Source organism: Pavona decussata, unplaced genomic scaffold (genome assembly GCF_977016875.1).
Source record: "Pavona decussata unplaced genomic scaffold, jaPavDecu1.1 SCAFFOLD_403, whole genome shotgun sequence".
Taxonomy (NCBI): domain Eukaryota; kingdom Metazoa; phylum Cnidaria; class Anthozoa; order Scleractinia; family Agariciidae; genus Pavona; species Pavona decussata.
This window is the reverse complement of record NW_028145772.1, coordinates 393,654-419,908: the sequence shown is the minus strand read 5'-3', so window position 1 is coordinate 419,908 and position 26,255 is coordinate 393,654. Positions and strand designations below refer to the sequence as shown.

General features: G+C 40.1%; 1 protein-coding gene across 1 annotated transcript; it reads left to right on the top strand.

Annotated features, from left to right (window-relative positions):
• Positions 1-523: 523 nt before the first annotated feature.
• Positions 524-22,707, top strand: LOC146451085 (protein MON2 homolog; the record flags this gene model as incomplete). Its single annotated transcript, XM_085099636.1, has 27 exons — positions 524-643; positions 1,724-1,849; positions 3,106-3,282; positions 3,768-3,892; positions 4,703-5,002; positions 6,242-6,489; positions 8,025-8,112; positions 8,667-8,991; positions 9,682-9,786; positions 10,311-10,391; positions 10,560-10,633; positions 10,719-10,806; positions 10,894-10,995; positions 11,465-11,575; positions 12,426-12,518; positions 13,185-13,267; positions 13,825-13,987; positions 14,798-15,091; positions 15,447-16,541; positions 17,147-17,267; positions 17,486-17,549; positions 17,912-17,972; positions 18,226-18,352; positions 19,179-19,298; positions 19,907-20,015; positions 20,504-20,595; positions 21,074-22,707. Coding segments are annotated over 27 exons (4,659 nt in total), but the record flags the coding sequence as incomplete, so codon positions are not given.
• Between the last annotated feature and the right edge of the window lie 3,548 nt (positions 22,708-26,255).

The following is a 26,255-nucleotide window of genomic DNA, read 5'->3' as shown; positions in this document are numbered from 1 at the left end:
ATGTATGCCCTTTATGCAGAACACCCTTCAATTCTTCAAGAGATTGCTAGATAACTTAAGATAATGAGCATAAATTTTTGAATTTCTTTGGCATTTATTAAAGGGTAAGTGTCATGGGTTTTTTACCTCTTTTGTTAAAAATGGTGAAATAAGACCTTCATATAACTACAAAATAATCTTAGACAAGGAGAGGAAAGAAATCAACTCAATTCTTGAAAGTAACAACTCTTGATCTGTTCTAGCACATTTTGGAAAAATGTGAGAACTTGAAAAATGCCACCCAACATTTTTTAAAGTTTCAATCCATTCTAACCAGTACTATGTTTCTGGCCAGAGGCACTAATCGACAGTTCTATTACACTGGGGTGATGATAGGGTGATAACAAAACTAAGCAAATTATTATTTTTTATTTCTTTTGACCCGACAAACATTTTTGGGTTTTGAAATGACATCAAATTCGCATGATAATTTCCCTTTAATTCATGTACATGTAGTGTTGATTTTCTTATTGTATTTCATAAGCCAAGTTGTCTCTCATTTTTAGCCTCTCGGAAGGTAGAGGATGCCTCAGGATCTGTCCGGCACAAGAACTGTCCTGTCAGTCTGCATCCTTGTGCTAGGGATGCTTATCTACTGTTCCAGGTAATGGCCTTCTTTATGTCGGCAGTTTTTCCAATTGGCTGTTAAAAAATCTGACAGACAGTGTTGCAATTAAGGACGGTGCCTACTATTGTTACTGCGCATACGTTCTGCGCATCGTCAGGTACTTGGGTTTCCTATGGGTGGTGCCTACTACTGGGGATATTTTTGCGCGGTTTAGAACTATACGGAAAAAGCAGAACTTAGCAAATGCTTTTGGTACACTGTATTTCAAAAGAAAATTGGGGGTAACCATGCATTTTTCAGAGATAATTAACCTTCAATTTAGGAAAAAAATCCCATACATTGCTTTATATTTTGGCCCTTTTTAGTAAAATAATTAGAGATGTTATTGTTTAATTATCTCTGAAAAATGCGTGGTTACCCCCAATTTTCTTTTTGGATTTAACAATACCCCTTGCTAAGATCTGCTTTTCCTGCACAGTCATAAGCCACACAAAAATACTTTGCTATTAGTAGGCACCATCCTTGAGTACTGTACTTGTTTGTAGCTTTATTTTTGAGATGTAAAACAGACTACAAATAATAAGATTACAATCATTGTAATCTTGTTATTTCCAATAAAGATTTGCATTAAAAAAAAAAAAGAAAAAAAAAAGTACTGTATGTGTGATGCATCATTTTTATGTCACGTCAATGACACTAGGGGCTGGCTTCTCGATCAACAGTTCCAATAACTTACCGTGCCCCCCATTTTTTTAAATTTCTGATCAGTAATTTTTCGAACCCATTTTTAGCAATTGGTGGTGTACTGTAACTCCAAACCAAAAAAAGTTCTGAGGAAAAGCAGTTGTTTACCCTAATGTCAGCCAATGAAAGAGTGTACTTTTATTGGAGTGTACGTGTTGCGTAGCATTTTTTAATTTAGCCACTAAATTGGGACCCTATAAAATATCTAAAAAAGTTGTAGTTTATACTTGAAATAAAATAATACATGTATATATACTGTAGTATAATATATATACTGTAGTCCTGTATATCTAAAATACTATTTGAATATTTACACACACACAGATGTCTTGTTAAAAGAATTAAAGCATTACGTTGTGTTTTTGTAAACAGGATTTGTGTCAATTGACAAATGGGGAACAGCCATATTGGTTGCATGGCATCACAGAAATGACAAGAACGTTTGGTTTGGAACTACTGGAAAGTGTGCTCAAGGGATACCCTAACATATTTCTTAAGGTAAAAAAAATATAGTTAATGGTTCTTCCAATCGTACCTGTTTTGTATACACTGTACAAACCTACATGTATAATCCTTATCAATTCACTTGGGAAGGTTACCAAATTTTTCCCTGCCTCCCCCTCCCCCCTCTCTTGCCTTTCTCCCTGTTTCAATATTGGATAATCCTCATTAATTCTCCTGGGAAGGCTGCCACATTTTACCCTCCCTTTATTTCCATTCCCTCCCTTCCCCCTGTTTCAATGTTGGGTTTTCAATAATGACTTCTAATACATTATTGTCTGTGGAGGATCCAACATTGAACTGGGGGGGGGGGGGGGAGGGCAGGGAAGGCAGACCATGCATCTATGACTTCAGACTAACCTTCCTAAGAGAAACTGATGGTCTTTGTGACAACTGACCAACTAAATAATGTACACCACAAGACTCCTTTTAGGTCAGTGGTTTAAGTGTCTGACCAGTGAGTAGGAGGTCAAGGGTTTGACTCCTGTCAGGGACTTATGATGTTTCTTTTTAATGTGATATACTTGTGACAAACTGAATTCCTTTTAGTTACTAGTGGAGGTGGGAAAGAAGGGTGAGAACTGGGGGAGAGAGGGGTGGGAACATGGAGGGGACAGAATGGGAATGGGAATGGGAAGAGAAGGGGATAGCACTGGAGAAACTAGGGGTGGGGACTGGGAGAGAAGTGGGTTGGAACTGGAGGAGAGAAGGTGGTGGGAACTGGAACAGAGGGGGTAGCAACTGGAGCAGCTAGGGGTGGAGCAGGGGAGAAGGGGTGGAGGGTGGAGGAGTTACACTGTAAGGGTAGAGTGGGAGAGAAGGGGAGTAAAGGGGTAGCAACTGGAGGAGCTAGGGGTGGGGTGGGAGAGAAGAGGGGAGAAACTTGGGGAGAAAGGGGTGGAGACTGGGAGAGAAGGGTCGACAATGGGAAGAGAAGGGGGGTGGGAACTGGCGGAGAAGGGAAAAGGAACAGAGATAAAGAACAGCATTTTTTGAAAGGAAGGTATCAGGCTATATTGGAATTTCCAGGGGAGGGGGTTCCAAGTTTCTAAAGAAATCTTGTGTAGTAAGGTTCTGGATATTTTCTGGAACAAAGCAACATTGCATAATGTTTTGTCACAGATAAAAGTACATACATGTAGGCAGGAACAATGACCAGAGCCTCCTTCCACCCGCTTCCCATGCTTACTGCATCTCTTAGTCCAATATGTTTCATATCTCTCTTAATTATATACTTGTAATTTTTGTTTCAGCATCCTGAATTTAGTTTCCTCTTGAAGGAGAGAGTTTGTCCTCTGATTATAAAGCTTTTTTCTCCGAGTATCAAGCATCGTGCCAATTCATCGCCCATAGAGAAACCTCTTTATCCTGTGGCAGTCAGACTGCTGAGAATTGTCTCTGTCCTCATAGAAAAGTTCTACACACTACTGGTAAGTGTTTTTGTTGTGGTAACTTGAGACTAAGTGAAGGTGCTTGGTGTAGTAAATAATTATAATTGTTCTAAAGTCAAGTTAACTTTTGGAAAAGAGGGGTTTATTAGAGGGGAATACTTAAGCTTATGTGGACAGTACATTAACTATAGTTTGGGGGGTTGCTGTCCAGAGAGGATCATCAATAATTGAAGGGGTGACTGGAACAAGGCCCCAAGTGACTTTGATGTAAGTCAAATTCTCCTTTTGTCTCACAAGTGAATACAAGGCAATTTAGAAGGAGAATCTAACAATTTATCAGTAGTCACTTAGGGCTTTTTTCCAGGCACCGGTCCCTTCAATTTATTGATATATCAGAGCAGAGGTACATTGTACAGCGTATCTGTATATGATACCAATCTTGACCAGTTTATAAAAACCTGAAAGTAACAGTTCCAAATTTGGCATGTACCCAGTAATCAGCTCTACGATGCATTGTTTTGCAGGTGACAGAATGTGAGATATTTTTGTCTCTATTGGTGAAATTTCTGGAGCCTGATAAACCTCAGTGGCAGAGAGCATTGGCTCTTGAAGTACTTCACACTCTCACAATTCAGCCAGCTTTGCTCAGGTAACATCTGTAACCCAGATTACAAATTTATGTGATTTTGTAAGCTGGGTTTCTATTTTTAAAAATAGATAATCAATACTACAGGAAAGTAATGCTAAATTAAATTAATAGCTTTTACTGGATTGGTCAAAGATGTACGTGTACTTTGGAATTTCATCCACAGACTCAAAAGTGAAAACTATGTTACACAACATTGTACAGAATAAGTGGTTTCACAGGAAAGTACTGCTCAGTAGCTTTCATTTGAATGATGTGAACACTTTGGGATTTCATCCACAGACTCAAAATGTAGAACCACCTTGTAAAGCACAATAAAAATAATAAAATAGCACCACAGGAAAGTACTCCTCTGAAGCTTTCATTTGAATCGTCACACTTAAGATTTTTATTCACATAGTTGAAGCTGGAATTACTTTTGTTCTACCAAAACAGACGCACATCAGAAAAGTACTACTTAGAGATTAATTTGAATGGTCCCACTGTATGTACATGTACGTGTAGGATCAATTTTCATCCACTGACACAGGCATACTCCCTCACATTTTTTTATTCCATTATAATTTGCGCGTATGCCACACATGACATTCCAATCCTAGCAGTAGGCAGGATGTTTGTCCAATGGACCGTATGCCTGTGTCACTTATTGAATAATACATCATTCTCATTTATTCACCAGGCTTAAAATATTCCATCACATTTATTCCACAACACCTATGATGATTTGAAGATTCAGTTGTACATGTACATTATGCAACTCAAAATTTGACCATGTTATAAAGAAAAGTAAACTAATGAACTCTTTTGTTGTAGGTCTTTTTGCCTGTTTTACGACATGCAAGAACATTCAACCAGAATCTTCCATGACATAGTGAATGCACTAACAAGCTTTACTCAGGGCTTGTTCACCAGCCAAGCCATGCACAGCTCGTCAGAGAAGGCGTTGCATCTACCTAGTGCCAATACAATACAAACCCCATCTAGTGCGCCGCCCCCTTCTGTTGTGGCTTTGAGTGTGATGGGCGGAGTCACTCCACAGCCTGGGTTCTCTTATAGGGGTGCATGGATACCACTTTCTGTTATGCCAGTTTATGGACAAGCTAAACCTGTTTAGTAAGTGATAGATCAAACACGAGGAAGAGTGTTTCCTCCGATTTCCAAACACCGAGAAGTAGGTTGGAAAAACGAGGTACAGCCGAGTTTTTTTAACCAACTTCAAGGTGTTTGGAAATAGGAGGAAACGCTCTTTCGAGTGTTCAAGATATAGCTTCTCAAACTATTTATAATTCTTGGAGAAATTCGAAGCAAAAGTTCACAAAATTTTATGATAATTAAGATCACATTTCTAAACCTCCTTCACAGTAGTGATTTGCTTTGTTTTGGCTTGATGAATTATTAGTGAGTTTGAGAAGTTAATTTTCGTTACATTGTAAACTTGCATTTATACTGATCAACCTTGGGTTGTAAACTGAAGTTGGCATGAGATGAAGAGCTCTGTAGCAAGAGTGTCCCGAGAATTTTTTTTTCTTCTGTATTAAAAATCTCATGTTTTTGCATCAGTACAGAGAACTTTCTTGCCTAAGGATTTGTTACGCTTACATGTACACCCTCTTAACTGAAAGTTGCAGGCCCACTTATGCCCCAAAATCTGTTGAGAAGTTTAACTGTGTATGTTTTAGCTTAAAAGTCATCTTGGAGAGTTTTGTTCTCCCTGCTTCTCATTGTTCTGCTTGATTAAAATAAAAAATAGATTACATAATTATTAACTAAAGGTGCATGTAGGGCAAGTTCTTTTGAAACTGCAAGAAATAAGTTCTGCTCGATCTACATGTACAATGTGTCTGTCAGTTTTGGTAGCATTACAACACTCAGTCCTCAAACATTCACATTAATTTTTGGTATTAATTTTGATTATAAAAAAAAAGTCACTTTGTTTTAAGTGTCAGTGTATTTTGTGCAGAGCACTAATTGGGGACACCATCCAAATTGAATTGGGATTTGGAAATGTTTGGTTTTTAAGGAGAGCAGAAGACTGAAGTAACCAGAGTAAGGACGAAAACCAACATCAAACTCAACCCACATATGACACTGAGTCCAGGATATGAACCCGAGCCACATGGGGGGGGGGGGGGGGGGTGCTCTAACCACTGCGCCATCCCTGTTCCCTATCTATAGCCGTTAATTTGGATGACTGATAAGATTTGTCTTTTGAGTTTAAATTGAGTCATTAATATTTCAATATTTTGGTAATATCATCATCATTTAACTAATTCTATCCACCTGTTATGGGTCTGAGGCAAATATTTCTCATGTCGCTCCCTCGCAAAGCAAATAAACACTTTTACTTCTCAGCTTGGAACAGTTAGAAAGACCAGAGTGTTCATCAATCTCAGATGGCTACACGCTGTCCATTGCCTTTGCATGCTTGCTGGAGATTGTTAAAAGCCTTGACGTGTTAGTACAAGAAAACAGTGGCTCCTCTAATGTAGAGGCTGTGGTGGGCTGGATTGAACCTGAAGTGTTGAGATCTGGAAATGATACAGGTGTTGGGACAGAGACGATAAGGGCTGCTGCTAAGGAAGGACCTGACAGTGAAAATGGTGAGAATAGCACAATGTTTTACAGTCAGTCCATGTCACAAATGACTAGCATTTCTGGGAATGAAATGAGCATTAGAATTCCTCTTTATTGTTTAATTTGTAACATCCATCATTTTAAGGGAATCTTAAAGAATTCTCTCGAAATCTTTACGAAAAAAAAACATTTACTGCAAAAAAAAAAAAAAAAAATTCAAAATACTTGGGAAACAATTGTTATTTTTGAAATACTTAATGCTGTAATGTACATGTACAGCATTAGAGAAAAATTTATAGTTTTATTCTATACCATCAATAAACTAAGGAAATTTGAAATCTTGCTGGCAATGTTCAAAACTGACCTGTAAATTTCAAAACTCCATTCAAATTCAAAAGTATTGGTCATGCTGAATGTAGATTGACTGTAATAATTTTGAAGTAATATGTCGAACATGAGGATAAGGGCTTGACCTGATTTCCAAACACTGAGAAGTAGGGTTGAAAAAATGACGCCTAGCTGGGTTTGTTTAACCAAATTTGATGTGTTTGGAAATCGGACAAAACACTCTCTGATTGTTTGGTGTAACCTCTAAAATAATCATTTCTTTTGCATCTTTTGAGTCTCTAGGCTAAGCCCCTTGACCAGCACTTAATTTCTAAAAGGTCTGGATAGCAGCAGACATGTTATAATTATTTTTTAAGAAAAGACACAACATTTTTTATTTGTTGACAGTGTAAAAGAAATGTTTCAACAGTTCTACTGTCATCTTCAATTGAAATTAACACAAAGTACAACGTTGAATTAGCTTTCTGTGTACCTTTTTAAATTGAACTTTGTACTTCGTGTTCATTTCAACTGAAGATGACAGTAGAACCGTTTAAACATGTCTTTTAAACTAAAAAATGTTGTGCCTTTTCTTAAAATTGAAGGGGTGCATGGAATAAGGCCCTAAGTGACTTTAGGTCAAAGGTCAAATTCTCCTTTTGTTTCACCAGCAAATACAATGAAATTTGGAAGGAGAATCTAGCTATTTATCAGAGGTCACTTAGGGCTTTTTTCCAGGCACCCCTTTATTTTAACGCTTGATTTCTCCTTGCAATATCACTTCTTGATCAAACACGCAAGTCATGAGAAAAAAAATAAGAGATCAATAAAGATAAAATGTGTGAATGTTTAAACAAATTCTCCCAAACGAGAATAAACATGCTGATTTTCAGGCTTTAAGAGTTATTTCCCTTGATTGTTTGCTTTAAACGCTATGAACGAAGGTGTTACATGTAGCTGCTCAGTTTGTACATGTACCCCTAAGAACACAAAATAGTATTTGATTGATCATAATTAAATTTTCAAGAAAGTAGTAAATTTGTATAGCAGATAATGTCATGATGAGATGATCAAATATGGTTTACAGTATGGGGAAACTCTGTAGGAAAAATTGGAGTTTGAAAAGGTTGGTTTTTGAGGAGAGGGGAAAACCGGAGCACACAGAGAAAAACCTGTTGGAACAAAGATGAGAACCAATTATACTGATCAATGTTTATTTGTGATGTTGTCCTAGGAACAAGCACACCAGACTTATTCCAGGAGATGGTGCTGGCCTCTTGGTGTGGTATTTTGGCATCGCTATCATTGCTTCTAGAAGCTAGGTATGTCATTGAAATACATGTATCAATACCTTTTTCAAGTGATTAGAAATTACAAAACTAACTGAAGGTCACCCAGGGGTTATTGTCTTTATGTACAACCAATTTCAAGTGATTAACTAAAAAATTTCTCCTTACAATATCAATAGATTGTAAAACAGATAGGTGATGAGAATTAAGTAAACCATCAAATAGGAAATAGCATAGTACCTAAGTATGTACTTAAGTCAGTGTAATAGGTACATACATGTACAGTGTACATGTTGAAGTAGAATGTATTTGTACGTGTATGTTAGTTGAGTGTGCATGTAAGTTATGCAGTAATTGTTAAATTATCCTCTGATCTGTTCGTTGTAGTACATGTAGGAAAGTTTTCAAAAACTTTGAGATCAGAATTAACGTGAAACTTGAAGAGTTTCCTATGTCATTTGGTATGGACAAACTGAATAAAAAATTACCTTTGTCGTATTGGAGAACCTATTGTAAGAGGGTTAAAGGATGTTTGAGGGTTTCAAAAAGTTTTAGGAACACAGTATAATCCTTTCTTCTTTTTACAGTACTGATGAAAGTGCCACCGAAGCCATCCTCAAATCGTACCAGCTTTATGCTAATGTCTGCGGCATTCTAAATCTCACGACTCCAAGAGATGCTTTCATCACATCACTCTGCAAGGCAGCCTTGCCCCCACACTACACCCTGACAGTACTGAATCCCCACTCTGGTACCGCTCAGGTCTCTTATGTCAAGATTCCGACAAGTGGATCCCAGGCCTTCTTAGAATCACAGGGAGGAGAACACAGGGGTCTGGGGAAGTCTGGGGAGTCTGGATCTGGTGCTGTGGTTACAGGGACCCCACTTGGCTCTAGTCATGGTCCTGTGTCGGTAAGTTAACAAGCAACACTACAGAAAAGTGTTGATCAATGTGGAAAATTAGGACATAACCCACAGATGTTTCAGCCACAGACTCAAAAGTAAGAGCCACCTTGTACAGCATAATAAACAGCACCACAGGAAAGTACTGCTCAGTAGCTTTCATTTGAATGGTCACACTTTAGGATTTCATCTACAGACTCAAAAGTTAGAACCACCTTGTACAGCATAATAAACAGCACCACAGGAAAGTACTGCTCATTAGCTTTCATTTGAATGGTCACACTTTAGGATTTCATCCACGTACTGAAAAGTTTGAACCACCTTGTCCAACATAAAAAACAGCACCACAGGAAAGAACTGCTCATTAGCTCTCATTTGAATGGTCACACTTTAGGATTTCATCCATGAAGTAAAAAACAAAAACAAAACAGAGCCACCATGCATGGCCTACAACTTAGCTTTTTGATCTCACTTTAATTTAAGCTTGCTGTTTTGAGGAGACTCAAACGTCAGAGCCACCATACATGGCTTACCAAAACAGCACCACAGCAAAGTACTGCTCAGTAGCTTTCAATTTATTAAATGTTCACATCTTGGAATTTCATCCACAGACTGCAGAAACTCAGAACCACAATTTAACAGAAGAGTGCAATTGCTACTTTTAATTCAGTGGTTGCATGGTTTGCTTTTTTTTTTCAGCTAACATCAAAGAATATCCAGTGTATGCGGTCGCTGTTGAGTCTTGCTCACTGCCATGGCGGAATTCTGGGTACTGCCTGGCACATGGTTCTCACCACATTACAGGTTAGCTTTTGATCAGTAATAAAATTCTCCCTAGAAGGCTATACCTCTAAACCCCCTAAATTTGTTGATAACATCAGGCCCGCCTCTTTATCATCTATCCATCTCCCACAACCCCCTCCCCCCACCTCGCTCTCAAGACCCATTACTATCTCTTTGAAGTGAATACACCTTAGCAAGCACCTGTAACTTTCATGTAATATATCAAACACAGGAAAGAGAATTTCATCCGATTTCCTAACACCGAGAGGCGGTTTGAAAAAACGAGGCTCAACCGAGATTTTTTAACCAACTTCGAGGTGTTTGGAAATAGGATGAAACACTCTTTCGAGTGTTTCTTTGATAAAGCTTCTCAAACCATTAATAATTCTTGGAGAAAATCAAATTAAAAGTTCACCAAATTTTATGATATTTAAGATCACTTTTCCAAACCTCCTTCACGGAAGTGTTCTCTTCATGAATTATTATTGAGTTTGAGAAATTTAGAGGAAAGTCAGTCAGATGTTTAATAAATATTTCTTTTTCAGCATCTAACGTGGATCTTAGGCCTGAAACCGTCTGCAGGAGGAACATTAAAGGCCATGCCAACCAGTGAAGCACCCAACTTGGTAAGAAAATTTGAAAACAAAACAAAAGAATACTTAAGCTTAAAAACTCAGATACAGGATCCATGTTCCACTTGAATAAAAGTTGTAGAAGAGAGATTGATCACAAGTTACAAACTTGTGTTAAATGCGAATTGTGAGAAGTTGTATCAAATTATACATCTTTTGTAGGTTATAACCCAAGCAATGATGGCGGAGCTTCCCGTCCTGGCAGCCATCTTATCAAGGCTTTTTGAAACTTCCAAGTGAGTCTTTTGACAATGAAGACATCTTTTATTTTCTCTCATCAGGTGGCTTTGAGAAACTGTTCTCTTCTTTATAATTTTCCAGGTATCTAGATGATGTTGCCCTTCATCACCTTGTTGATGCATTGTGCAGATTGTCCACAACATCCATGGAACAAGCACAGAGTAATAAAGTAAGGAATGGCTTCTTTCCTTTGGTTAATTCGCAGTTAATCATTTGATATAAGGTGTTCAATGTGTAATTTGCCTGTCTTTTTCAGGAACCATCTCTCTTTGCTGTCGCCAAGCTTCTAGAAACAGGTTTGAACAATCTGCACCGCGCACGCGTTCTGTGGAAACCGCTGACTGCTCATCTGTTAGAGGTAGGATTTACCAACATGCGTGCAAATACATGATGTTCTTGCTTAACCCAAGCGCGATGTAGGCAGAATATTTTTATTTACGCTGCACTTTGACGTTTATGCTCAATGTCGCACACCTTTGTCAAGTGAGAAGACGGCTTCGTACTTTTGTCGCCAGTGAAAACCAGCTTTAAGCTTTTTTGGAAAGTTCTGTTTACTAAATAGTCTTTCATTGATGTAAAAAAAAATGGACAATTTAAGCGAATTTGTTAATATGAAGTTAAAACTCTGTCGCGTTTTGACAGACAGCCAAAAGTTGGCAGCTCTGAGAAATGAAGAGGCTTTGAGGCAATTTACGTTACTGTTGTGTTTTCGACAGACGTGCAGAGCACGCCGATATAGGCGACACTGTATTTGAGAACTGACAAAATTGAATTTTGTTACGTTATTGGAAGGTTTGATATAGGTGAAATGTTGTTGGTATCTTTAGGTATGTCAACACCCTCACAATAAGATGCGCGAGTGGGGAGCAGAGGCTGTGACGTCATTGGTGCGTTCAGCTTTGACGCATGATCACAATCCTCCTCTGAAACAAGACCTGGTGAGTCACGTGTTATTCAATGCTTGGTCCAGTTGTGCCTAAAAGTAGTTTTCTCCCGATGTGTCAAAATATAGGACGTTTCTTATATGGAACAATTGCCATTTAGTGAACATTATGCTGAATCATCTCAACTTAGAGTACGTTCTTCGATTGCCCCTATTCCGGAATAGGAATACATACACTCAATATGTGGTTTGCAACCAGTCCCTAGAGATCCAAAAGACAACGGTGTGGCAGCCATGTTGGATGACAGAACGTTTTGTTTTGTCATCCAACATGTCCGCCATACCGTTGTCTTTTTGGATCTCCAGAGATTGGTTGCAAACCAAACGTGATTTTAGTTAACGTTGAATAAATTAGGCAGTCCTGTAATCCAGAAATCTGGCGTTAAATTTCGATAATTGCGCAAAATTAGATTGTGAGATTTTCGCGTATAAAATTTTCTTGATATTCGCTGATTGGTTGGCAAAACTCGCGCCTATTTCTCAACCAATAAGAAGCGAAACTAAAACTAATTATGAGTTGCTCGCATACCTCGGTTGCATGCATTTGCTTTGAATTCTGATTGGTTCATTACGCTGTGTACGTCCAATGTGATTGGTTAGAGTGGTTGCTTTTGTTTTCATTTTGACACTCCATTGGAAACCGCATCGCTGATGTTGTCGTGTCGTAAAAGACAAAAAACATTAAAATTAGAATGTAATTCAATAAAGTTTAGAAACTCTTTAAACTAATCGAACACAGTGAAAGAATGTAGCTACATCGCGCAAAGCACAGTAATGGGCAAAAGGCAAGAAGATTATATTTTTAACATTTAATAGTGGATTTGATGTTTCTTCTTTTTCACCAGCAACTACAGTCCATGTTGTTGAGTCCTCTACAAGAAATGTCAAATGTCAGTTTTTCCGATATTCGGTACAAGCAACTGGAATGTGTCCTCCAGGTAAAGTCTTTTTTTTTATCTTAGCCACCAAGGAGGCAACATTTAAGGAAGGTGCCTACTTTTGTTACTGCGCATACGTTCTGCGCATCTCGAGATACTCGGGTTTCATATGGGTGGTGCCTACTAATACAGGAATATTTTTGCGTGGTTTAAAACTATGCGGAAATTGCAGAACTTGGCAAGTTCTTTACATCCAAAAAGAAAATTGGGGGTAACCTTGTACTTTCAGAGGTAATTAAGCTTCAATTAAGGAAAAACTGCCATACATTGCTTTATATGTTGGCGCTTTTTAGAAATTTTGTTGCTTAGTTATCTCTGCAAAATGCTAAAACCTGCTTTTCCCGCACAGTCTTAAACCGCACAAAAATACTTCTGTATTAGTAGGCACCGTCCTTAATCATTATATGATATCATTCTCCACACAAGTATTGTTAAATTAGTGAGGGATTGTGACACTTGTGGGCCCACTTAAGCTGGAACGGGATTCGAAGCCATGACCTCTACGATATCGGTGCAGTACTAAACCAACTGAGCTATCAAGCCAACTGGTAGCTGTGAGTATTATTAGTCTTGCTCTAAAAAGTAAATTTTAAGTACTATAGTTGGAAGATCAGGAAAAGTATTGTCAGGGTTCTGACAAAACAAATGCTATTTGCTTGTTTTTAGATTCTTCACTCCACCGGTCAAAATCTGGGTCAAGGTTGGCTATGTGTATTGGGAGTTATCGGAGCAGCGACCAACCAACAGGGGTAAGAAGTCACTTTGTGTTTAATGATATACATGAAAAAAAATTATCGATTCTGAGAAAAAAGGATATTCAGCGAAAATTACAACGATTTCCGAAGTTAGTACGAAGAAACTCCGAGACATGCCGGCGGCCATCCGAGGTATTGCGAAGATCGCCGAAGTTCACCCGATGCCAACCGAAGATAACCGAAGATAATTTGAAGTCTTCCGATGATTTTCGAATGTTTCCGAAGATTTTTCAACCAAATTGAAAGCTTTGCGAATATCTCGCAATTATTTCATGAATGATATTAATAAGTAATCAAGGAAAATTGCACTCGCCCTAAAATTTTGTTAGTCTTTGAAGAAGTTTACTCGTGCTTATTTATTCCAAATTGCACTCAGAATCATGTGAATACCTGTACTTTGTACGGCATCATTTTGATACGTTAACTTCGTGTTTTATGTCCTGCTAAAAGATATCTCCTTCAGCAGACATTTACATTGGTCTGCTTCTACGGTTTGGGCCCGAAACGAAATCATTTAGCATGTTAACTGTTATTTTTTATCACGTTTCTAGAGAGGGCCTTATTCGCGTTGCATTTCAAAGCTTGCAACTGGTGGTCACTGACTTCCTTCCCTTGATGCCTTGCACGTGTATCAAGGTGGTGGTGGATGTGGCAGGAAAATTTGGTCTGCAGCCGCAGGAGCTGAACATCAGCTTAACAGCCATTGGTCTGCTGGTGAGTCACGTGGTTAAAACTAAAATACGTTTATGTGAGAAAAGCTTCCGAGACGAAGCTAGAATGAAAATCAATGAAATTAAGGGATGAGTTTTCTTCTATCTCATCAACAGTCAGTAGCCTGGTCAATAGAGGATAAGGTACTTGGCAAATTCGTGGAGGGAAAATTGGCCGCAGAACTCCCATGCAATTCTCGTATGGCTGTTCCTATAACGCATACTCCAAGGCTGGACACCTTATGGTGTTTACATAATGTAGTATTCTTAATAGTGATAGCCTTGGCGTAGACGAGAACAGAAGCTCATTTGTTAGGCAGAAAACTGAGAGAATAGAGCTCCATTTAGGCAGGGAACATCCGTTTTGGGGAGTTTAGCACTGATCTACACATCAGCTAGCGCTCTTTGTTCTAGTTGAAGCAATTAAAAAAAAAAATTGTTGACAGCACATGACAGCTGGCAGACAAATCTTGAGTTCGAAGTCTTGTCTTCGCCGCTGTGTTTTGGTCCCTCGTTGATCGCGGTTTGATTTCCAACCGGGCTGAAACCGGTTTGCATCTTTCATGGAAAAACACAGAAGTACAAGAGATGGAATCCTTCATTGTCGTTCCTGATTGTTAATTAACCTGTGAGAATACTCTCTAAAAACGCGGACACCAGAGCGACCTTTCACGCAGATCTGTAATTTGTACGGTGCGTTCAACCTGGAGAACCCAAAAACTATAGGAGTAATTGGTGGTCCGTTTCGAAGTTTCATTACACTTTACGATCGAACTTGAAGGTTTCCTTGATATTCTAATTTCCTTTTTTGTAGTGGAATATTTCCGACTTTCTGTCTCAACATCGTGGAAAGATCCAAACCGCTCTTGAACAAGCTGAGACTGCTGCTAATGATGGCACCAGTGATGGTAGCAATGTTGGCACCAAGTACGACAAACCCGTGCCTCCCCCTGACAGGCAATGGATGTGTCTGTATTCCAAGCTAGGTGAATTGTGTGTTGATCCGCGGCCTGCGGTCAGAAAAAGCGCAGGACAAACACTCTTCTCGACCATCAATGCGCATGGCTCGCTGCTGGAGAATGTCACGTGGTATACAGTTCTTTGGCAGGTAAATACGTCAGCCTCGTTTTCACACAGCAGTCATTCTCGGGTATATAAGATTTAAGTTTTCATTATAAATCTACTACTTTAATTTGATTAGCTTCGTTACTCACTATCTCTTTTGTGCTCGACTTGACATGCGCAATTTAAATTTCAAAGCAGTAATGTAGCAACGTAGAACTTTTAATTGATTTTAGTGGAATACTGATAGCTGGGAAATGGTCGAAATTTTAACTGATAGCTGAATAATGGTTTACATTTTAACTGATATCTGAGAATCCAGCATGCTCATTCAGACCTTCTACTACTCAATATGTTTATTCGTTATTTACTTAATTGTGATGTATGTTATTTTACAACAGGTTTTGTTCCCATTACTTGAGCAAGTAAAAACTATGTCCACCTCAGCAGCAGACGTCCCGCCACCCAGCGATGCTGTCAACTCAAAGGGCAAAATACTCATTCACCACTCACGTGATACGGCTGAAAAACAATGGGCGGAAACACGTGTTCTGACGCTGAGCGGTGTGGCGCGCGTGTTCAACAACCGGCGCCAAATTTTGGCGGGACTTGAGGAATTCCCGCGCGCATGGGCGCTGTTGTTGGAGTTTATCGAGTTTGCGGCTCTGAGTAAATCCGCTGAAGTCGCTTTAGCAGCGCTAAAGAGCTTCCAGGATATTGTTCAGGACTCGAATGAGATTCAAGAGAACGCGGGCTCGGGTTCAAGCCCGGGTGATAGCTCACGTGACAAAAAGGCGGGAAAAGGTGCCGCGAGGCTCAAAGTGAAGCCTAAATATTGCGAAGCAGCCGACGAAGATTTGAACTTATGGGCAAATGCGTGGCGTGTTTGGTACAATATCGGCACCACAAGCATGTCGGAATCGCATATTGTTAGAACAAGACGAGATTCTACCGGGAAAATCACAGCGACAAAAACTTATCCTGCTCAAGCTTTTCTGGCAGCTTTGGCGCAAATTTTTCCGTCTCTCTTCATGAGAATATACAGCCGTTTTGGCTTAGCTGATTTGCAAAAACTCGCGAAAATCCTACAGACTTCGGTAACGATTCCAGTCCCTGTGGACCAGTCGCCATTTCTAGTACCTTCTTTTCAGGACACTGTGTTAACCCCGCTTCAACATGCCATTTTGGACACAATAGAGGTCTTACGCGAACCTTTACCGAATTCCACCGGGTCTGTACTTCATGTTTCGAACCAGCCGATGTACCCTACACTTTTTTCACTGTTGCTTCAATTTTTTGATTACGCAACGGAACCGCCTCGCGTTGATGATTTGTCCGAAGGAGATGGCGCTTCAAGGAGAAAGAAGAAAGACTGGATAATTCTTAATCTTACTCCGTTCTCGGAGAAGTGTTTGGAAATGGCAGTGGTTTTGTATGATGAATGCGTGTCCACACCTGCAGTCATAGAAGAGAAAGTACTGGAAAAGATTTTAAAGGTATGGAACGAGAGATGTCTACAACGAGGACAAAGAGCACAGACGGAAAGTTGTGCTCAGTACTTTTTATTTGAACGACCACTGCAAGAATGGTTTTCATTTCCACCGTGAAGGGCATAATAAACAGCACCACAGGAAAGTACTGCTCAGTAGCTTTCATTTGAATGGTCACACTTTAGGATTTCACCCACAGACTCAAAAGTTAGAACCACCTTGTACAGCATAATAAGCCGCACCACAGGAAAATACTGCTCAGTAGCTTTCATTTGAGTGGTCACACTTTAGGATTTTTAATCTACAGACTCGAAAGTTACAATAACCTTGTACAGCAGAATAAACAGCACCACAGGAAAGTGCTGCTCTGTAGCTTTATTTGAATGGCCACACTTTAGGATTTCATCCACAGAACCACCTTGTACAGCATAATAAACAGCACCACTTCAATTTTTTGATATTCGTCCATCGGATGACTATTTTTTGGGGGGGAGGGGTGGGGTAGGGGTGACAGGGAGGAGGTGGAAGTGATCCCTTTGTTGTTGCATTTTATCGTTGAAAGGATGTAATCCGTTAATATGTTGTTGTTATTTTTATCTGCACTTTTCCAGTCCCTGCGCAACCCTCTTCGACTCAAGTACAGTTGCTCGTCCCAGTCCACGTGGAAACTGGCCGTGGATTCCTTGATGACTGTCACTCGTAAAGGGCTCAACGTGGCTCTCGCTCGGCCAGGTAAACTGAAACGAAGGTCACGCTATATTTCATGTGAATGCGGCAAATGAAAATAGCGCTGAATAGCGAAGCGATGGAAAAGCGCTAATTAAATGGTAGAAGATCGAAGTTGACTGAAGATTAGACAAGAAATTTGAGTCCTTTTGTATTCACTGTGCTATGAGGAAGTTTCTCCGTTCTCGCATATTAACACATACTGGTTTTTGCTTTTGTTCTAGATTCTTTCAGATCCATGTGGTACGAGTTAGCTTCAGCGTTGGAGGATTTCCTGTTTTCGGATATGTAAGTTTCTCCTCTTTTACAAAAACTGAAAGTAATGGATGGAATCAATGAACATTTTACTTCGAAAAGCGCAGGAAAATATAGTCTCGTTGTTAAGCACGCAAAAACATCAAACCGATGCTAAGCGCGGGAACACATGTGACCGGTGTCAAACGCGGGAAAACATGTAACCGGTACCAAGCGCGGGAAAACATGCAACCGGTACCAAGCGCGGGAAAAAATGTAACCGGTGCTAAGCGCGGGAAATTATGTACCGGCGTCAAGCGCGGAAAATTAGGAAGTCATGCAAAGCACAGAAAAACATGTACCTTACTCCATCCACCGCCGGCTCCCTTGCTAATTTTGCTGTTCTGATTGCACAGGAGTCCGCCAGAGAATCAGTCGTTAGAACAGCATCAAGCAGACGAGGAGTTGGACATTAAGGTAAGAGAGGGAATTTGCTGAGCGCACTGTGTTTATCAGAGGTGTCCAAGATGGCCATGACAAAAATGAATGTTCACGCGGACAAACTTCAAAACAAGCATTATTCCCCCACTTTATCTGAGAGGTATTTTACTTACGTATCTGGTGTCATGGGGACATGGATGGCTGAACTTCAGTAAAAAGGTCAAATAATTTTACTGCGAACTAACTTTTGGAAGGCCTGGCCACTAACCAATGTTTGTTCGATTAACAGCTGTTGCGCATGATCCGTGAGGAGATTCTGCCTCACTCTGGTGCACTGCCGAAGGACTTCATGGCTCGTGTGATGGCGCTCCTGAACCGAGGCTCCATACACTCGGCTGCTGACGCTACATTCAGTGGTACGTATGATTGATTCCTAAATTCTCTTTTCTCTTCTATCAAAAAATCTATTGTCAGGGTGAATGTTACGAGAAGGAAACATGACACTGAGACTTGTCACGCGTCACGCGTTGGAACACACTATTGTGTGACGAGTGTATGAAGTTTTCAATGTCACTTGTTACAGGCGGTGGGAGAATCTCGAGTATCACACGCTGTGGAAGTGAATTGATAATGATGTGCGGAGAGGGGGTGTGTCGATTGTAACACGTGGAAGAAGTGTTTTCAAGTGTCACGCTTAAAATCCGATTGTCTTGAATGTCACGCGTGGTTGGAGCGTTTCGAGGATCACGTGTGGCAGGACCACATCGAGTGTCACACGAGTTGTAGCCTGCAGAACAGGCGATGTTTTTTTTTTTATTTTTTTTTTAGACGAGCGGAGGACGCGTGACGGGAGGGGCGTTAATTTTTTGCGTCCCTCTCGTTGCGCGTTTCGCGCTCCGCGCTCGCCTCGTGCTTGCCTCCGCTCGCCTGAAAAAAGGGAGAAAATAACGCCTGTTCTGAAGGCTACGCGAGGTGGAAGTCTCTCAAATGTCACGTGTTGGGGGAGTTTGTCGAGTGTCGCGCGCGACGGTAAAGTCTTGAGTGTTACGCACGGAGAATGTATCAGGTATTACGCAGGAAAATTTAGAGTTTAAAACACGCGGCAAGTGTCTCGAATGTCGAGCGCAGTGGTCGCCTGTTGAGTGTCGCTTGTGACGACTTCCGTTAGCGTTTCAAGAGACACTTCCTTCTCTTCAAATGAAACTGTTTTGTAACTCCTTGCTTATTTTTGTTTTTGAACAGGGACAGATGCAAATGGGTTTCCTCTTCGTGAGGAGTTTGCCAAGTCGTGTTTCGAGACTCTGCTACAGTTTTCATTTGTCAATGGAACACCGGAAGTAGAACAGCGCGTAGAAGCCACTGGTAAGCTTCTCATTTTTAGTCTCGTTCCCAATTGTTATCCGTTCCAAACAGTAAGGGGCCTGGAGACAAGTTTTAAGGAGGAATTGGACATATTTTAATTGTTCCACAAAACCGAGCCGTTTATCAGCCCATAAGGTAGTAACTAGGCGAGCAGCTTATTCACTAACCAAAGCAATCATTACCGCTAATAGTCATCTTCAACATGTCCATGGCCAACTTTTCCTTTCATAGTTTTTTTAACAATTACTCCGCGAGCGCCTGTTTTCGCTTTGTAAGAACAACCAGAAGACAATTTAATGGTCGCTATTTCTCGGGCATGATATAAATGGCTAATATACCATGGCCGTTAAGCCAATCACCAACGCAAATTCCTGGAATTGCATTATACAATGATCCAGTTTTTACTAATGGCCGATATCCCATGGGCGCTAAGCCAATGAACCAATTATTATTATCCAATTAACCAATGTTTTTGTTACAGGAGGTTAATCGGTTTTGAGGTTATAAGCCAAAAGCAGGGAGCGTTAGTGTCGCGATAATATAAAAGGAACAGAGTCTCATTGCTGGCATTAAGACACTTGAGTAACACGTTTGTTTTTCATTTTCAGACGGCAAAGTTTCTGAGTTAGCTCTTGACGCCCTCCTCAGACGGTGCAGTGACGTGTTGGTGAAATACGTGGAAGACGAGAAGCTCAGTGGAAAATGTCCTTTACCGAGGTAAGTTTTTTTATCCTTCCCTCCCGCTCCTTTCTCTGCCTTTTGGTACTTCCTTCTTCCACTTTCCCTTCCCTCCCTTGGTTTTCTACTCCCTTTCATTAACAAGTCCGTCACTCAGTCAGTCCGTCTGTCTGCTGTCCTACAGTCAGTCATTTTGTCGGTCTGTCAGTCTGTCCGTCAGTATGCTGTCCTACAGTCAGTCATTTTGTCTCTGTCTGTCCGTCAGTCTGCTGTCCTAAAGTCGGTCATTTTGTCTGTCGGTCTGCCAGACAGTCAGTCAGTCAGTCAGTCAGTCAATCAATCAGTCTGTGTCTCTCTGTCAGTCAGACGTTCTGTCTGTCAGTCAGTCAGTCAGTCAGTCAGCCAGCCAGTCAGTGAGTCTCTCTGCCTGTCTGTTTGTCTGTCAATAGGACCCTTAGTAATTTCTTGAACACCTTCCTTCTTTTCCTTTATCTCGTACCATTTATTTTTATGAAAATATTTTTCAGAACTCGCATGGCGGAGATGTCGTTTGTGATGAAGGCCATCAGCACATTGCTTTCATCTCTGAAAAGAGCCGTGCAAGAAAATCCCACGGTTGGTAAGTATTACCCTCCCCTCCTCTACAACAATCAAAGATATTTACAAAGTTTATCCAAAAAACTGGAAATCAAGGCTAAACCACGTAACCTGAGCCCAGGGAGAAAAAACGTACAACCGGTGCCAAGCGCGGGAAAACATGTGACCGATGCCAAGTGCGGGAAAACATGTAACCTGTGCCAAGCGCGGGAAAACATGTGACCGATGCCAAGCGCGGGAAAACGTGTAACCGGTGCCAAGCGTGGGAAAACATGTGACCGCTGCCAAGCGCGGGAAAACATGCCACAGGGTCTAAACATGGGTAAACGCATAGCGCTTGCGATGCGTGGCAAAAGTCGTGTAAGACTGGTTTCTGTTTTGCCTTGATTGGTTGGAGGATGTTACGTGAGTTTTTGTAACAATTTACAGTGCCGAGAGTTAAGCAAAGGCAAACCCAGGGCAAATAAGTCCTGAATTTCTGTTTGTTGTTTGTGTTGCAGTGGACAAGAGGATCTGGGATCAAGTCGTTGAACTGTACCCTCGGCTCGTGGAGTGTTCTGTTTGTAACTCGACTCAAGTCCGACGAGCCTTGCGGGAGGCGCTACAAGAGTACGCTGACCTACTAAGACCGCCTATTCATACCTCAGCAGTGAATGGAAGTCGGTAGTCTTCAGTCAGTTTGGCGTCGTTCATTGTAAAAAAATATGCAAAGTGCATTACGAGGTTTTAACCGAAAAAGACTTGGTTTATATGAAAGAGCAATTGAGATTACACGGGGCTGGCTTTGTTGAAAGTTTTGCAAAAGCCACAGGAACTTCAAGGCGGTTAGAAAACGCAAGCTGCCAAAACAAATAGGAACAATATTATCCCTGGGAATTCCCTTCCTTAGTCCAACTTCCCTGGGTTATCCCCGATCATAAAAGCGCGGCAATGTTACTGGCTCAGACCGTGTTGCAGTCAGTCTATATCACGCATGACAAGTATTTCCGCGAATTGAATGAACACTCGAATTCCCCTTTGTAATGTCCGGCATTTGAATGGCATCTTGAAGGTTTCTCTGGAAACGCATTAACTGAAAAAAAAAAATTCAAAATACTCGGGAAACAATTATTATTTTTTAAATACTTAATGTTGTAATGTAAAGAAAATTGATAACTTTATTATGTCAATAAGCTGAGGAAATTTGTTCGGGAACTCTGTAGTCTCGCAGGCTATGTTCAAAACTGGCATGTAAATTTCAAAACTCCGTTTAAATGTCAAAAATTCTGGTCACGTGATGTAGATTGACTGAACTATGGACGATCTTGTAATGGTGGACTTGCGTTTTCCTTATAATTTGAATATATAATTTGTTGCGTAGAAATTGTACAAACATAATAGTGGTAAATTGTTGTTTGGAACATAGAAAAACGCATACAATTTCTTTTGGTGTAATTTCTCACGATCACTATAGATAAATTGTTAATGGACTTTATTGAAAAGCCTTCAACCATCACTTTAACTCCACTCTAGACTTTCGTCCTTCAAAAGAAACAACTTTATTGTTAAAAATAGTTAGAGCTTTTTCTAATGACTGTTGAAAGTTAATTAAACCGACTGTTGAAAAACGTTAATTAAACATGTAACCGATTCCAAGCGCGGGAAAACATGTAACCAGTGCCAAGCGCGGGAAAACATGTAACCGGTGCCAAGCGCGGGAAAACATGTAACCGGTGCCAGGCGTGGGAAAACATGTAACCAGTGCCAAGCGCGGGAAAACATGTAACCGGTGCCAAGCGCGGAAAAACATGTAACCAGTGCCAAGCGCGGGAAAACATGTAACCGGTGCTAAGCGCGGGAAAACCTGCAACCGGTGCCAACCGCGGGTAAGCGCTCGCAAGCAAAATTTAGTACGGTCAGTTTCTATTTGCTATGATTGGTTAAGTCACGCAGGAAGAGTTATTTTGAATCCATTACAGAAATAAGTATAAAGCGTGACTCCCGATTATAGATTACTTTCGAGTTTCGACAGTCATTTGAAAAGAGTTTTTGTTAAGAGACAATTAGCTGAGAATTAAGGATCTTTTTAACCCTCATCTAAAAGGGTAATGAATTGTGTACATAATATTTAAAGTCAATAAAATAATGAACTGCGTTTTGTTTTCGAGTTATGATTTTCGTGACATGGTTTGCGTGGAACACTTGTGTCTCAGAGTAAATGTAAACGTAAAACGCTTCAGCGTTGAAGTTTGAACTTTCCTTACAATTCTGACGTCCCTGTATTGGCTATTTTCCAAGTAAAGTATCTCGAACCTTGAAAAAAGGACAATCATAAATTATCCTGAAATGGAATCTACGTATTGAAGTTCTTCTTGTCAATAGTCTTAAATATTCACTTTTCTTTTTAAATCCATTTGGTAATATTGCTTTTCACTAAGCGGGTTAGAAACTTGCTCAAAGCCGCGTAAAAAAATCGCCGCTCTAAACGGCTCTGGATACTTTCTATCGTTTTCTGATCTAGCATTGTTATTCTCTATGTAAACCATAATTGCTTACGTCAGATTATAAACAAGGGCGGGAAATCTCGGATTTGTGAAAAAAAGTACGGAACTTCCCTTTCTCATGGCTTGTTCCCAGGCCGTAAGGTGCTTATCGAAGTAAACGAGCTTATCCCTGGAGGCTTCGAGCCAAGCGTTATTGTTCGCGATATACAGGGGTATTTTTTGGTTGTTTTGAATACTCCAATTACACCACTCACGCTTTATTGAATGGTTATTTTGTTACAGCTATCCATCATTTCATGTCAATCGCGCGTTCGTGACAAAAAAAAAAAAGAATTGTCAAAAATAGACATTTTAACCCCCTCAGGAACCCATGGCCCCCTCTAGGCGTTCAATTTTTGTGTTACAAATTCACGGCGAACAGCCAACCTAACTGACGAAAATTAAGCAAATTATAGACAGCGAGCAGCCGTCCTTTTTTTTCTTCAAATCATATCACACACGCAAAGTGACGGTGAAATTATGTAAATTAGAAAAGTTAACGAGGAGGTATTGGGGAGAGGTAGAAAAAATTACCCGCGTTTCTCGGGGTTCCTTTGATCCATCGCGCGCTACAGAACTTAGGAGAATAAAGAGACCGCTCGCACTCTAGGAAAATTAATGCATATTGTCGAATTTTCTTTCAAGCATTAACGAGAATAAGAAAGAAATTTGTTACTAGCCACATCTAAAATCGCAGGAGGGTGAAATATGCTAGTGACATTTAATGACACCACAAGAATTGACGAAATGCATGTTAATTAATGTTACTGCATACCGCGTGAAAATGTACACTTCGAAAACATATTGTCGTCACAATCTTTGTGTACATGTATTGTTATTGAAAATAGGTGCTAATGATTCTAACCAACTAGCCAATCAGAGAACTTTCTCAAAAACGTGATCTGCCATGTTAGCCGTGGCGCGGTTTTCAAACTTCAAACTCTTCGTTTCTACAATTTGCATTTGATGAACAACTCAGTGCTTTGGTCAAGGAGAAATTAAACGCAGTATTCTACACTATCTTGGAATAAAGCATTTATGGAGAACAGTTTTGTACTCAACAGTTTGAAGACGATTGTGGAGAAGGAGAATTTATAACGAAGGAGGCAAGGTAAGCTTCATGCAGCATCTGTTGTCTTAAACGTGTCTAAATGCTTTTCTTCGGAGAAAGAGGTTTTAAATTCGGAGCATTCACTTCTACTGCAGATGCTTCATCACCAAAATGTAATGTATTTTACACACGTTAGTTTACATTCCGGAGATAAGAGAGAATTTTGCCGCTGAAATATGCTGTCTTTATTTTAAGTTTGGGTCGAGTTACTTATGCCACATAAACGTGTTGTCTGTAGACTTGCTTCCTTTGGAATATTCCTTGCGAGCGTTGAATTTCTTTAATTTACGATAGAAATTTTGTTGTGGGATATTACCAGTGCAGCGTAAAGAACTCATAAGCAAGATTCTTCACATAAAAACGCGTTATCGATCACCGCGGCGGTGACAAGTAGGACCTCCATTTATGTCGCATTTCAATTCAGGTCTCATATAAGAAATGAATCATCACTCTCTGCCAATCAACTCTACACTGTGTAAGAATATAATTGTTGTTTGTCGACATTACGCCGATTTCGTCACTTTTCTGAACTGCTTAGAAAACGATCTAAAGGTGATGTGTAAATAAGGCCCAAATTTTATAAGTTCAGTTGTTTTGATTTTCACGACTTCAAATAGGAATTCAGTTGTTTTCAAAGTAGCTCCCATACTATAAAAAAGTAGAGAATACCAAGACGATATCAAACACAAGTTGTGGACATTTGAATCTGCCTTCTCGAAGGATTTCAGAGGTCACGGACAGAATTACCTTACTATTGTTGAAAATTGCCAAAAAGGCTTTGAAGCCGCGCGCTTGGCCGGCATATTTATGTTTCAGTTTGAAGTAAATTTTACTTCATTCCGTCAAATAAGAGCTTAATATTTCAACGTAAGCTTGTTAATTAGTTAGTTTCTTTAGTTAGTTTGTTTATAAGTTTGGCAAATGGTTATTTTAATTTTGGGGGCAAGAAGTGAACAAACTGCCTCTTCTGTTTCGATACAAATTGCTTTTATTCTCTCTAACTTTGAAATTCAGTAATGACGTCTTTGCCCCTTTGGCCCCAATATCAACAGGTAAATTCTCCTAACTGGTCTCCGTGTCTTTCTTTTGGAGTTTGTTGGGAAAAGTTGTTTTAACAGTATGACAATTTATCTCTCGTGATAAATCTCTTCATCCTGTTTTGTTGTAAGCATTAACATTTTGTAACATTAAGGAGAAATCAGATGTAAATCCCTATTATGAATTAAAAACAAAATACGGAGAATAATATATTGATATTGCCATTTTCTTTTATTGTTTCTATCAGCCCTCCTGGAGATCGTCATAGATCAACTGAGCTAAATTCCTTCTAGTGAAAAAGAATCCGGAAGATGCTGTCAGCACCACAGCATGACCAGGTATCAGCCTTAGAACCACAGTACGCTCAATGATTCGGTCTGGCAGATCAGATCCACAGAACTCCCAAGAATCAGCTTCAGTACCACAGTACACCCAATGGTTTCTATTCAGTTCATTCCTTTCCTGCAAGCCCCGGCTGCATTATCCATCTTCAACATCGACTCAACCAGTCAATCCTGATGGAACTCATCTTCAGTTATGGTGGTTAGTCATTTCATTGTGGGTTAGGAATGGGGGTCTAAATAAGAGCTCTGGATGAACCTTACAAAGCACACTTTATACACACACGTTCGGCCAGAAGTCAACGGACTTCGCATTTGGCTTAACTTAATTGTAGTTAAATTATTTAAGGCGTCCCCTGGGTTGGGTGGTTTTTTTCCCCTTAGGCTCCGTTTAGGCTCCCAGTGGGTTCATTTGCATCTCATTCGGTCAATTTTTCGGGATTAGGCAAATTTGTTTCTACTTTTTTGGCTTCAATTCGACATTTTTTTTTTCGGAAAACGTCGTCGCTGTCTTCGCCGTCTTCTTCTTTCTCGCCGTCGTCGTCATCTTTGTCGTTGGTGCCGACAGCTGCTTATTTGCACAAAACAGGCCAATTGATAAAGCACACTTCACTTGACAGTTTGAGCGCTGTATTCAAGTGAAGCTTTCTTCCGTAAGGTTCAACCAGAT